The sequence below is a fragment of the Manacus vitellinus genome, unplaced genomic scaffold (assembly GCF_001715985.3).
Source record: "Manacus vitellinus isolate BGI_N305 unplaced genomic scaffold, ASM171598v3 scaffold_10_pilon, whole genome shotgun sequence".
NCBI classification, from domain to species: Eukaryota; Metazoa; Chordata; class Aves; order Passeriformes; family Pipridae; genus Manacus; species Manacus vitellinus.
Genome location: NW_021938838.1, coordinates 8,633,405 through 8,645,584, shown reverse-complemented (window position 1 = coordinate 8,645,584; position 12,180 = coordinate 8,633,405). Strand labels below are relative to the sequence as shown.

At 55.0% G+C, this 12,180-nt stretch overlaps 3 protein-coding genes across 5 annotated transcripts in view; 2 read left to right on the top strand and 1 right to left on the bottom strand.

The window, feature by feature from the left end:
• LOC103761040 (cytochrome b5 type B) overlaps window positions 1–1,682 on the bottom strand; it is a 14,666-nt gene extending 12,984 nt beyond the window's left edge. Inside the window, exon 1 of the mRNA XM_029965546.1 lies at window positions 1,674–1,682. Coding sequence (XP_029821406.1) covers window positions 1,674–1,682 — 9 coding nt within the window. The remainder of the gene's footprint in view (window positions 1–1,673) is intronic.
• Window positions 1,683–3,497: 1,815 nt separating this feature from the next.
• On the top strand, window positions 3,498–9,169 carry TERF2 (telomeric repeat binding factor 2). Of its 3 annotated transcripts, XM_029965594.1 has the most exons (9): window positions 3,499–4,022; window positions 4,218–4,304; window positions 4,816–4,962; window positions 5,170–5,285; window positions 5,418–5,585; window positions 6,071–6,463; window positions 6,945–7,030; window positions 7,287–7,333; window positions 7,800–9,169. In XM_029965594.1, the coding sequence occupies exons 1-9, from the start codon at window positions 3,876–3,878 to the stop codon at window positions 7,956–7,958; spliced, it is 1,350 nt and encodes a 449-aa protein (XP_029821454.1). In that variant the 5' UTR covers window positions 3,499–3,875; the 3' UTR covers window positions 7,959–9,169. The 3 variants fall into 3 exon arrangements, with proteins under 3 accessions (XP_029821455.1, XP_029821453.1, XP_029821454.1); XM_029965595.1 differs by having other exon boundaries at window positions 3,498–4,022; window positions 5,170–5,585; window positions 6,227–6,463; XM_029965593.1 differs by having other exon boundaries at window positions 3,498–4,022; window positions 5,170–5,585.
• Window positions 9,170–9,463: 294 nt separating this feature from the next.
• TMED6 (transmembrane p24 trafficking protein 6) lies at window positions 9,464–11,466 on the top strand. The gene is made up of 4 exons (XM_029965592.1): window positions 9,464–9,658; window positions 10,439–10,565; window positions 10,715–10,866; window positions 11,023–11,466. Exons 1-4 carry the CDS (start codon window positions 9,464–9,466, stop codon window positions 11,245–11,247), a joined length of 699 nt encoding a protein of 232 aa, XP_029821452.1. The 3' UTR covers window positions 11,248–11,466.
• Window positions 11,467–12,180: the final 714 nt, after the last annotated feature.

Below are 12,180 nucleotides of genomic sequence, written 5' to 3'. Positions count from 1 at the left end.
GGGGCGGGGAGGCCGGGGCGGCTCTGCCCAAGGATCAGTTCAAGCCACCTGCAGCAGGTGCGGGGACACGGGCAGGCAGCGGCTGTTTGATCAGTGTATGTGATGTGTGCTGGCAGGAATTACCTGCCAGGGTCCCCTGGCAGAGCCGTAGCTCTCCTCTGATAGGGTTCGGATTCCCGAGCAGCTTTTCCACTGCTCCTTTTGTTTTGGTTCTTCCTGTGTGTATATAAAACAGATGTCATCTCACGAGTCTTTAAACTGAGCCAGTGGAGGAGCAGCACATCTACAGCTCCTGATTTTTACCAGTTTCTAAAGCAAAGTTCACATGCAGGTCTGATGTGAGGTGCTGAACAATTCTCCCTCCAACCACTTTGAACAGGCTCAGGGACCCGAGTAACTTGTGAGCCTAGTGGTTTTCCTTTATGAACTGGCATTTGTGGAATTTATTTCCTTGCCCTTGCAGCACAGGTACAAGGCTGGGAAGTGGGTGTTTGTTTAACAACTGCTGAGGAGGCAGAAACGCTGAGTTGCCAATGCTAAACTCTGACCAGCACTGGCTAAAGGTGTGTGCAGGGAGAATCTGATGGGCTCCCTGCTGGGCAGGCTGCTAAAATCCCTCTGGATTTTAAAGGGAGCTCAAGTGAAGTGCCTGTACCTGCTGCCACTGAGCTGGGATCTCTGTGGGAATGAGACATCCCTAATGCTGCAGTTCAGATGTGGCAGCTCCAGGATGTTTCCCTATCCATGCTGTGTGTCTACATCCTGTACAAAGACAGGGTGGCTGCCTGCAGGTCCAGGCTGTGTGTCACAAGCCTGCCAGGTCACTCTAGTTGGAGAGAAAGGTATTTTATATTTTTGGAGGGAAAGAAATGGCTCCAGTGGTGCCACAGCTTCTCTTGGCAAGCTGTGCCAGGGCCTCACCCCCCTGGGTGCACGAGCTGGTTTGCTCCTGCATCCTGGCTTTCCAGGCACAGCAGTGGCACAGTTAACGATGGTGGTACCCAAGGAGCTCTCTGTGGATTCACTGGGACCAGAACTCTGGCCCTGCTCTCCCTCCCCACCACCAGACCCAGACCCAGGTCTGAGATGTGCCGTGTCTGTGGAGAGCAAAACCGTGGGGGCAGGGGCTGCTGTCCTGCCTGGAGCTCCAGCACAGCGAGAGCAGAGCACGGTGACCAGGGCCCCATGGTTTTCCTGTCCTGTTTCCCACTGTAACTCATCCAGAAGGATGTGACAGGCACGAGACCGCGGCAACGTGCAGATCCTGTTCCCTGGAAAGTTTTCTTTCATCTGTAATCACTTAATCAAAGGCCATAAATCAGTGAGGGAAGGCTCAAATGCACAAGCATGGCTGCAATTTGTGCTTTCCTGCCCAGTGTTTTGTTTGGCATGTGAAACTCCAAAACTTTTCCTGAAAAAGTGATGATGACACTGCGGGAGGATTTGCAAAACTGAACAGTGAGGCCCCTTGCATTCCAGGTCCATTTCCATCATCCCTGCTTCCTTTTCTTTCATTGTAGAAGATTCAGGGAGCAAACCAGTGGGTTTATTTACTCTAGAATTCACCATTCCAGGCTGGTTTTCCACTCCTGGGTTCTGTTAACACACCATTGGCCCAGGCAGGCCTCTGTCACCTCCTCCTGCATCTTGTGACAGAGAAAGAGCAAACCCACTTTGCCCATGACAATTCCACATGGAAAACCATTTGACCCAAAGCACGGTGCTGTCACCTCCCCTCAGCCCCGGAGGGTGCTGTGGGTATTGCTCCCACATCCTTCTGAACACCCTCCACCACATTCTGAGTTCAGCTGGGACATGTCCTGCTCCAACTTCACTCCCCAGGGCAGCCACCCCACCCCAGGTGACCCTTCTGCCTCCCAGTAATTATTTTTACTCCCTTTGTTTGCCAATAAAAATCCCTCCCAGTTTTACAGTTTTCCATCTGACACATAGATTTTTCCCTGTGTCCGTTTCCTCCTCCCCTGGCCAGGGCGGAGGGAAGGGAGGATCCCAGATCACCTCATGCCAGAGGAATTTTCACGTGCTTTTCCACCTCAGGTGAGAGCCCCCAGGACAGTGTCAGGGATATTTCTGGGGCCAAGGAGACACCCCAGAGTGGCAGAGAACTACCCTGTAATCCCAAGGACTTGCTTGCCAAAACTTTCGTCTGCAGGCACCGATTCTGCTTGGGAATCACTCAGTGGGATCACTGTGAAAATAGGACTTCTGATTCATTACCCAAACTCTGAGAGACTGTGGGATGGTCTCTGCCCCAAAATCCTGCCCCAGGGACCTGGTTTGCTGTGCCAGGCGAGGGGAGTGGGATTGACAGGTGGCTGGAACACAGGGAACAGGAATGTATGGGAACATCCCTGCTGTTTGAAAGACCAGAATAAAGGGAAAACCCGAAATAAAAGTACAAAATAACAATTTCTGTATAACACTTGGAGGGTTCTGCCACGTTTACCAATGAAGGTCTGGCTCAAGCTGTAACATCCCAGGTGGTGCTCCCTGTCCCCTACCCTGAGGTGCAACCAGTGCAGTGTCTGTCCCCGTTCCTGGCGGGAATGCCGAGCAGCAGCTCCGTAGGGATGGCCCACCCTTAAGAACGCACCTGGCCCTGCTCCCCGTGTCCATGCCAGCAGGGTGGCACTGGCTGCTCTGGTGACACGAATTTAACACACCTGGGCCTGGCCAGGTGAGGCTCACTTGGGGGTCTCAGCACTTACAGGTGGGCACTTGCCTGCTGTCGATCCTGCTGGGTGGGCAGTGGGACATTCCTGAGCCCAAGGGACACGGCTGTGCCCCTTCCCGCAGTTCCCTTCCCGCCCACCAGAGGGCGCCCTGCCCTTCCCGGCGCGGCCGGCGCGGTGCACGCCGGGAGCTGTAGGCTGTGCTGGCGCGGTGTGCGCCGGGACCTGTAGGCTGTGCTGGTGGTCGCACGTCCGGTGCGTCATTTCTGGGGGATGGCGCGCAGTGCGGGGACGGAGCGGCACGGCGGGACATTCGCCGGGCCCGCCCGGGATTGGGCGCTGGCGCGAGGAGACGTGAAAGGCCTGGGTCTGCAATGTCTCATTCCACCGCGGCATGGAGGCCTATCGCTTCGGAGCCCCGCGAATCTTCGCGCCAGCTCGCGACTATCATGCGGCGACAGGGCGTCGTGCAGGGGCGGGGCGGCCCGGGCCTGGGTGCGCGGGGCGCCGGATCGCGCTGCACCGTCCCATCTGCCTCTACGTCTGCAGCGCTGCTCGTGCAGCACCCTGGAGACAAGGACCGGCGGTTGGCCTAACGATGAGTGCGGATAATGCAGCTGCTGTAAAAGAGAAATCGAGGGGGCGAGAAGAGCCTCGGTAGGTGCCAAAAAAAACCGTGCGGGCCTGGGATGTCGGTGCCCGCGGCTCCCGGAGCAGTGTCCCTGTGCAGGGCAGAGCTCGGGGCTGTGTCTATGCCCCTGCGCTGCCCTGAGCCTGTGGGGCTGTGGGGGCTCTCCCTGGGGGTAAGGGGCGGCTGTTCGTGCCTGTGTCTCGCTGCTGGGGCCAAGAGCAGCATCCGTGGTGCTCCAGGGCTGGCCTGGTGTCCACGCACACCAGCCTGTTGACTCCTGCTCAGCTTTGGAGCTTCCAAAATGCTCTCATGGGTCAGTGCTGGGCACCTGGGAAGTTCTCAGGTGGTGCTTCTGGAGCTTTCCATGGCTTGGGGAATATCCCCCTTGAGGCAGGGGAAAATTGCTGTTCAGATACTGGGCAGTGCCTCATCTTCAGCCTCAGTAGCCTTGGAATCTGTAAACAGCCTGTGCAGGTGTAGAGCTCCCACCTGGGCAGGTGTATAACCAGCTCTCTGCAGGGAAGCACTGTCAGCCCTCCCCAACCTCCTGGATGACAATTCTTGTAGATTGTACCTTCGACAAGGAGTCGGAGCTGACCCCGCTTGAGTCGGCCCTCGCCGTCCTGGAGCTCGTCCACAAGGAATTCTCCATGCCAGAGAAGACGATGGAGACTGTGCAGAAAATGGTTAAGGAAGCTGTAAGAACTTTTTCTTCCTCAAGAAATGCTTTGTGCAGCTTTTGCCTTGGAAAGGTCCTGTGTGGATGATGGTGGGAGCTTCCTTACATGTGGGATTCCCTCGTTAGCTGCAAACTCGTGTCCACAGTGATGTGTAAGTTGGCTCTGAGCTGTTTCCTATGCCCTGCTCCAAACTGTCCTTGTTTTCCTCTGCAGGCTGTTATTGTCTGCATCAAAAACAAAGAGTTTGATAAAGCTTCCAAAATTGTCAAGAGGCACATGGGGAAGGATCCCAAGAACCAGGTGAGTATGTGTTCGAATAAAGTGGGGGTTGCCTGATGTATCCTGGGTGGTGTTTGGGGGGATCTGATGTGCCCTGGGGTGAGGATGCCAAAATGGAAGCAGTCCTCCTGGAGTGATGGACCCTCAGTGTTGCACATTTAGGCTGTCACCTTGGAGCCCCCTCTGTGACTCATTTTTCCTCCATGGGTCTTCCAAGCATCCCCATTTATCCCTTGATGAGCCTCAAACTTGCATCTAGAGCTGGTTCTGGGGGCAGCAGGAGTTCCCATTCCTGTTTCTGCAGGCACTGGGGTGCTTGGGCACTGAAGGCAAGGAGAATTCCTGAAATAAGGTGGCTCTGCTGTTTCTTTTTCTGTTCCTCTGGCCTTTTCCCAGCCTCATTGCAGTGTAAATTGGTTGTGCCTGGAGAAAGGCAGGAAAGCAGGGAAGGCCCAGATCCTTGCTGTGATTGTCATTGTTCCCCTTGTCCCTGTGCAGTGTTCTTACTGGATTCTACGATTCCCTCCCCTAGAAAAAGAGGAACGAGTGGCTGGCTGTCATCCGGGAGAAGAATCTCTCTCATCCAAAGGTCAAAAACTTCTCCTACAAGGACTTCCAGCAGAACATGTTTGAGTTCCTGAAGATCTATGTGGACGACTCGGAGCCGCTGCTGCTGACAGTGCGTGTCCACCCCAGTCCCCTGGAGCTGAGGTGCCCAATTAGCAGAGAGTTAAATCCAGAATACTTTAAATTCAGTCCATCCCTCAAAGATTTATATGGTTGAACATGTTTTTCTATCCATGAAATGCCTTTGTGAGGGGATAAAATGGGATCAGAGCACGAGGAATCACCTCTATAACAGTGCTGTGCTTTTTCTCTCTCCAAGGTAATGAAAAAGACTTTGAATTTGGAACACATTGATGAACCAAAATCCTTGTCGATGACTCCCAAGTCTGGAGATGGGCCAAAGGACCAGACAGCAACTCCAGAGGCCTCGGGAAGGGCAGAGGGTCCCACTGGAGCCCCAGAGCCTGCAGGAGCAGCAGAAGAGCCAGAGGGAGCTGCCAGCCCTGCAGAAAGGGCAGCACATCCCTCAGTGGCTCCAGAGGCCATGGAAGGAGGCAGTGGCCCTGCAGCAGCTCCAGAACCTATGGAAGTAGCCACTGACCCAGCAGCAACTCCTGATCATTTAACAGCAGAGCCTGATGTCCTGAAGGATACTCCAGAGCCTGTGAAAATAGCTAAAGAACCAGCGGCTGTAACTGCAGAACTCCCAGGAGTGTCCACCAGGGATGCAGAAAGGTGGGCAGGGGAGTCTACCCCTGGACTGTGGATGAAGAGGGGCCACAGTTCTCTTCCATGGGATAATCCCCTGTGTCCAGGCAGCTCCTAACTCCCCAAATGCCAGCCAGGCCAGCCCAAAGGTGTTGGTGCAGGACAGCGGATCCCAGGAAAAGTGTTGAGGTGGTTTGGTTGCTGTTGTGACCAGGGAGGGGGGCAGTGGCTGCCGAAGGTTTGCTCCCGTGGAGCAGAGCTGGAATCCCTGTGGTTCAGCGCTTAGTTGGGAATAGGAGGGCAGCAATGGAGCATGGACATGTGTTCTTCAAACCTGCTTCCTGGGACACTGCACTGTTCAGGAGGCCGGACAGGCGGGTTGGGAATTCCTCTTCCTCGGAGTCCACAAGGCAGGTGTTGGGGGTCCCAGCGGAGGGAGAGGCCGGATTTCGGGGCAGCAGAGCTCCCGTGGTGGTTTCTCTACAACCTGCTCGGTTGTGTTTATTTTGTAGGCAGCCCCCCGGAGCTGTAACCTCGTGTGGGATTTCTGTTCTGAGAGAAGCTTTCAAGATCCTGTCGGACTCCCAGGACTCTGATGCACTCTTCACCAAACTGGACGAAACAGACTTTACCTTCCCCAAGCAACTGTCTCCTTCTGTATCCCACAGAACCAAGAGACAGAAAGAAGTGGAGAATCAAGATTCTGAGATCTCAGACCCTCCTGAAATACCCCATAAGAGCAAACGCTTGTTCACCATAAGCAAACTGGTAATGGAGACAGACAACCAGTCCAGCAAGTCGAGTGAGAGCCCCGACTCTTCCCAGGAGCCCGTGGTCTCTTCTGCCTCCAGACCCAGACCTGTGCAGAAATTGCATGACCAGCCAGTGACTACTGAGAGTGCCAAGTATGGAGCCCCTGTCTTGTGGTATAGTCTGTTCTGCCCCCACTTTTGTCTTGCAGCTGATGTCAGTAGTGTTAGCATCAACTTCTTGCTCTTTAATCCAAAGTGACAGTGACCTTGTCCACCAGCACACGTGGAACTGGGCACAGCAAACTCTCTCTTGTCCTCACATTTGGCTTTAAAATTAATTATGGGTTAATGGAGAGGAGAAAACAATCCAGCTCCCACTGGCAGTGAGGTGCTAAAGGTAATCCTAGCAGGTGATTCCAGTGCAGGTGACATGCATTCCTCTGCACTTTTCCCAGCTTCAGCATAACTGCCTAGAGTTTGTAGGAGCATCCTGTGGAACAGGTTAAACTCTGCTTTCCACCTCTTGAGAAACACAATGTCCACAGGCTGGCTCTTTGTGCTGGGTGGCCCTGCACCTCTTCCCCAAAACCCTTCTCCTGAGCAGTAGCCAGAGTAAATCCTCATCTGCTTTCAGGTCCTTCCAGGGAAGGTGGAACAGCTCCCGTGGTGTGGAAGAAAAGGACAGTTGGAGTGAGGAGGATGAGCTCTTCTCAGATGCAGGTAAGAACAAAGTCCCCTGGCAGGGGTTACCTGGTGCTAATCCTGGCTTGGGGGTCACTCAGAGGGGTCTTGCTACCAAGGGTGACTGAATTTTGAAACCAGAAATCCAGTAGAAAGGTTGGGAGAAAGGAACTGGGGTTTGTTGCCTGTCATGGGGTGCTCTGACTGCACAGCTCAGCAGTTAAGCCTGAGGCAGCCTTTCGAGATCTGTACCTCCCAAATTATGGGGTATGTAACCCTCTTCCTTGTTTTCCAGCATCAGTTGGGACAAACAACACCACAGTATTCAACTCCAAGAAACAGGTATGTAAAGCCTTAGGTGCTTCCAGCAGGGCCTGAAACAGGGCTGTGTCTGTACAGTCTCTGTGGTAAAACAGCCCTGTTTGGAAGTTGGCTGGAGCTGGGCACCAGCAATGTGCCTCAGGCACCTTTGCCTTGACAGCTCAGAGCCAGGTTTGCCAAATGCCCCTTGTGCTGGAGGGATTTAGAGCCTTGTTCAGGTGAGGGGGACATGTCTGGCAGCTGTTACCTGGAAAAAGGTCCCAAGGCTGGTGCCATGAGGAACTCTCCCCCTGAGCCGTAGGAAGGCAGCTGCTGGCTCTTGTGCTGCTGCACTATATCTGTAGTGCTGGAGTGTTGTGTGTGCAGCTGCCAGGACCTGTCTGCCTTCCCTGGCTGTCCTGGCACGGAAGGAACATGCCAGGAAGGAGCTGCAGCAGCTTCTCTTCTGTGCAGCTCTTCCCTGAACCTGCTCACCTGCTCTTTGTAGAAATGGACGATCCAGGAGAGCGAGTGGATCAAGCAAGGTGTGAAGAAGTTTGGAGAGGGGAGATGGAAGGCCATTTGCCAGAAGTACCCGTTCCAGAACCGCACAGCAGTGATGATCAAGGACCGCTGGCGGACCATGAAGAAACAGGGAATCCTCTGAATCTGGGAGCCCTGGGACATTCCATGCAAAAGCCTCGTTTTGTTTTTTGGAAGCTGGACCAGAGTGCCAGTACAGGGAGGCTGTCTCAATATGGGGAACTCCTCTGGCACCCCAAAACCAGGACTGCCAGGAACCCAGGAGCCTTGTTCTCCAGCTGGAGCTGCAAAGATCAGTCTGCTGCAGGTAGTAGAGGCTGTGCAGCCTCTCTGCATGTGCCTGGATGGAGATTTCCTTGTTCTCCTGACCACTGCAGCCTCTGTGGGATGAGTCCCAGCTGGATTGCTCTGCTCAGGTACTGTCAATCAGCAGGATTATCCCTGTCTGATCTCTGAATCACTTTTTCACCCATTTGCCATCACTCCCTCGTAGGAGCAAGGCAGCACTGAGTCACAGAGCTCCTGGGGGGAGCAGGCATTTATTTCTGCTTTGTAAATGACTAATTGTGAGGGGAAAATCCTCCCTCCCAGCTCTGAGACTTTAGAACATTATTTTGTGTTTCAGTACTTATAAATGTTGGTCGTTTCCATGTTAAAAGTTCCAGTTCTGGCTGACTTTGGCCATGTCTTCCTGGCACTTTTCCCAGTAATGTCCTTCTACCATGTGCAATCCCTGTGAGCACATGAGCTCCGAGGGCGCTGCGTGTTCCTGCCTGCAGCTGCCAAAGCTGGAATCCATGTCCAAATAGTTACTTGTAAAATAAAGTCCCTTTCTTCTGGATACCAAGAGTTTTAAAAAATAAACTCCCTTTCTTTTTGGATATCAAGAGTTGTAAAAAATAAAGTCCCTTTCTTGTTGGATATCAGGAGTTTGTAAAAGAGTAAATTTGTATCTTGTGGGTGGAAATGCAGCAGTATGGGGCACAGACTGCCCTAGGAATGTGGGGCTCCTTTTTCCCCTCTGGGAGTGTTGGGGCAGGAGCAGCACTGTACTGTAGGTGTAGGTGGTGAGAAACAGGAGTTTCTGGCTTAGATTTCTGTGGAGTAAGGGCAGGGGAGATAGAGGGGCATTTCCTAAACTTAGTTTTAGGATTCTCTGGCTATGTTCCAGCAGAGCCATGGCTGGGAGAACTCTGTCTGGGAACACCTGCTTCCCCCTCTGTCCTTCAGCCACAGGTGCTGCACAGAGTGTCCCTTGTCCCCCGGCTGTGGCCATGCATTTCCCTCTCTTTCTGCCTGTAAATCCTTTCCCTGGGGCTGGAGCAGCCCTGGGCAGCAGGAGCATGGGGACAGAGAGGCTCAATGTGGGCCAGTAATGGCCCATGTGAGGCAATGCCAGCTGGTTGTGCCCTATTGGAAGGAGCTGTGTCCCGTTATGCCCTTCTCCAGGCTGGGCCCTCGGCAGCAGAGGGTGTCCCAGAGCTCCTGCTCCACACCAGGATCACCTTGAGCCATGGAGCCTGTGCCGTGCTCCTCCTGGTGCTGCGGAGCAGTTAATGATTACCCCCCAGCCACCTCGTCCTCCTCTGCCCTGCCCGGCAGGAGCGACGGAGCCCAGGGAGCAGGAGGATGCTGCTGCTGCTGCTCTTGGTGCTGCCAGGCCCCACTGGCTGCCCCCGCATGGAGCCCCTGAGCGGGTCCAGCCCGGAGCCGCTGTTCCGTGGGGCCGATCGCTACGACTTCGCCGTCGTCATCCCCGGCGGCACCGTGGAGTGCTTCTGGCAGTTCTCACACCAGGGCGGCAACTTCTTCTTCAGCTACGAGGTGAGTGCTGGGAGACGTGTCCTGGAAAGCTGCTGACATAGGGAATGGCTGTGCTGGATCAGTGGCATGTAGCAGGTGCTGTGGCACACCACCCCTCAGGGCTGTGCCTTTTCTATGCAATATCATGGAACTGTTTGGGTGGGAAGGGACCTTAAAGCTCATCCCATTCCACCCCATGCCATGGGCAGTGACACCTTCCACTAGATCAGGTTGCTCCAAGCCCTGTCCAACCTGATCTTGGACACTTCCATGGATGGGGCAGCCACAGCTTCTTTGGGCAGCCTTTGGCCTGCCAAGGCCTCACCATCCTCACAGGGAAGAATTTCTTCCCAATATCTAATCTAATCTCTATCCATCATCAATCCCATGCATTTTTTTGAATAGCTGGTTTAAAACCACGAAGTGGTGCTGGGAGCTCTGGACATGGTGCCTGAGCACCCCAAGCTCACTTGCAGAGAGCTGTGGGGTGTCCTGGCACTGTGGGGAGCTCTGCCCTTCGCTGTCTGGCTGGACACTGTGGCATAGCTGAAAGTCCCAGCACAGTGTGTCCCCATGCTCTGTCCCCTTCCTGCAGGGAAACTCCAGCCCTTTTATCTCCTGTGTTACACCGGGTTGGCTGAAGGAGAGCCGGGGCATGGCTGTGCCTGAAGCTGGCACTTTCCCATCGGCTCTGCACTTGGCAGAGCAGCCCCCCAGGAACACAACCTTGGGGCTCAGCACAGCTCCATCCCCAACACACCAGTGGCCCACAAATTCCCTTTGGGTGTTCTCTACCTCCAGGTCCAGCGGGCAACGGGGATTGGCAACAGCAGGAACATCTTGGTCACGGCGAGTGACCCCAATGGCTTCCAGCTTGGAGCCTCCCAGGACGTCCGAGGGCAGATCAACTTCCTCACCAAGGACACAGGTTCCCCCCTGCCCTGGCCCCTGCAGCAGCTCCGAGCCTTCCTGAGTGCCGATTGCTCCCAGATGGGATGGATGAGGGTCAAGCACTGGGGATGTGTCTGCCTGGTGCCCTTCTACCCATGGACCAACAACCCTCATTTCTCTCTGCAGGTTTCTACGAGCTGTGCCTGGACAACCAGCAAAACCACTTTGGCTTCATGCAGGTGTATCTCAACTTCGGTGTCTACTACGACGACTTCAACATGGAACACAAGCAGCCTGTGGAGAAGAAGGAGCTGAATGACACGCTAGAGGCAATCAAGGTGAGGGTCAGGGTGGCCACGGGGTGTCCCAGCACAGGGGGGATGGGCACGTCCTGCCCAGGGGACCAAGAAGGGCGTTTGCTCTGGCTGAGCTGCTGCTGAATGCAGCACTGAGCCCAGCAGGCAGCTCCAAGCACAGCTCTGCCTCTCCTGCAGATCAGCATCCAGAGGCTGCAGATCCACACCTTCCACATGTGGCGTTTCTACAACTTTGCCCGGATGCGGAAAGGGGCTGACTCCTTCCTTCTGGAGTCCAACTACAACTACGTCAACTGGTGGTCGATGGCCCAGAGCTGTGTCATCATCCTCTCCGGGGTGCTGCAGCTCTACTTCCTCAAGCGCCTCTTCCATGCACAAACCTCTGGCAGCCAGAAGTGCTAGAACAGGGCAGGGCTGTGGCTGCCAGTGCCTGGTGACCCTGCTGTGGAGTGGGAGGAAAGGCCAGATCCTGCTTCCAGGAAGAGCTCCACTCCTGCCTCCAGCTCTACCCCCGAAATCATCCCCAGAGAAGCCAAGCACCACACTGTCACCTGAACTTTGTGTGGCAGAAGTGTTTGTCACATCCCTGCCCATCATTAGTGTCCCACTGGGCCTTTTCTACCAGACTCCCAATAAAGGAACCTCTGGCACATTCTGGGAAATGATCACTGTTGCTGCTGTCCAGCTTCTGTGAGCCCAGGGGCAGTGGCCTGCCCATGTCCCCCTCCCTGAACCTCAGCCCAGGGCTGTAAGCTTCCTCCTGAGATTCCCCCTGGCCTCATCCATCCCCCAAACATGTTGGTTCCCCTCTCTGGAGTTGCACCCCAGTGCACTGTGCCTGCCCCAGGAGAACAGAGAACCGCAGGAGGGGCAAAGGCTGAACCCTCTGAGGCTCCGCACCAGACAACAGGCACTAGGAAAAGGAAGAGGCTTTATGTGACAAGGCTGGTGCAGAGGCACCTTCCCCCATGCTGGCAGCAGCCCCCCCAGGGCTGTGGGGCTGTGTACTGGCAGCTCCCTCCCTCTCCATCCCATTTGGGGTGGGCTCCCTGTGGCTCCCCACACCCACAGTCCAGGACAAGGTCCATTCTGCTCAGGAACACTTGCAGGGCATGCAGGTCCCTTCAGGTCCCTGGAATCCCTTAGGTCAGCGTGTCCTCATTCCGCACATACTCTCCGACATCGGCTTGGTGGAACACCACGATGGCCAAGGGATCCACCTTCCGACACTCCTGCGTGGACTTGGCAGCCACCCCAAAGCCCTGGTGGGATGAAGGGGGGGGTGAGAGGGAGTTCTCCCACCCTGTACCCACCCCACAGCTGTGGCAGGCCCCG

Bases quoted from the DNA above. Each gene is read 5' to 3' on its own strand.
- TERF2 (XM_029965593.1), top strand. From the start codon at position 3,876: ATGACAATTCTTGTAGATTGTACCTTCGACAAGGAGTCGGAGCTGACC. The intron at 4,305-4,815 runs GTGAGTATGTGT...TCCCTCCCCTAG, and splicing joins GGAAGGATCCCAAGAACCAG to AAAAAGAGGAACGAGTGGCT. The intron at 7,031-7,286 runs GTAAGAACAAAG...CTTGTTTTCCAG, and splicing joins TGAGCTCTTCTCAGATGCAG to CATCAGTTGGGACAAACAAC.
- TMED6 (XM_029965592.1), top strand. From the start codon at position 9,464: ATGCTGCTGCTGCTGCTCTTGGTGCTGCCAGGCCCCACTGGCTGCCCC. The intron at 10,566-10,714 runs GTTCCCCCCTGC...TTCTCTCTGCAG, and splicing joins CTTCCTCACCAAGGACACAG to GTTTCTACGAGCTGTGCCTG. The intron at 10,867-11,022 runs GTGAGGGTCAGG...CCTCTCCTGCAG, and splicing joins ACACGCTAGAGGCAATCAAG to ATCAGCATCCAGAGGCTGCA.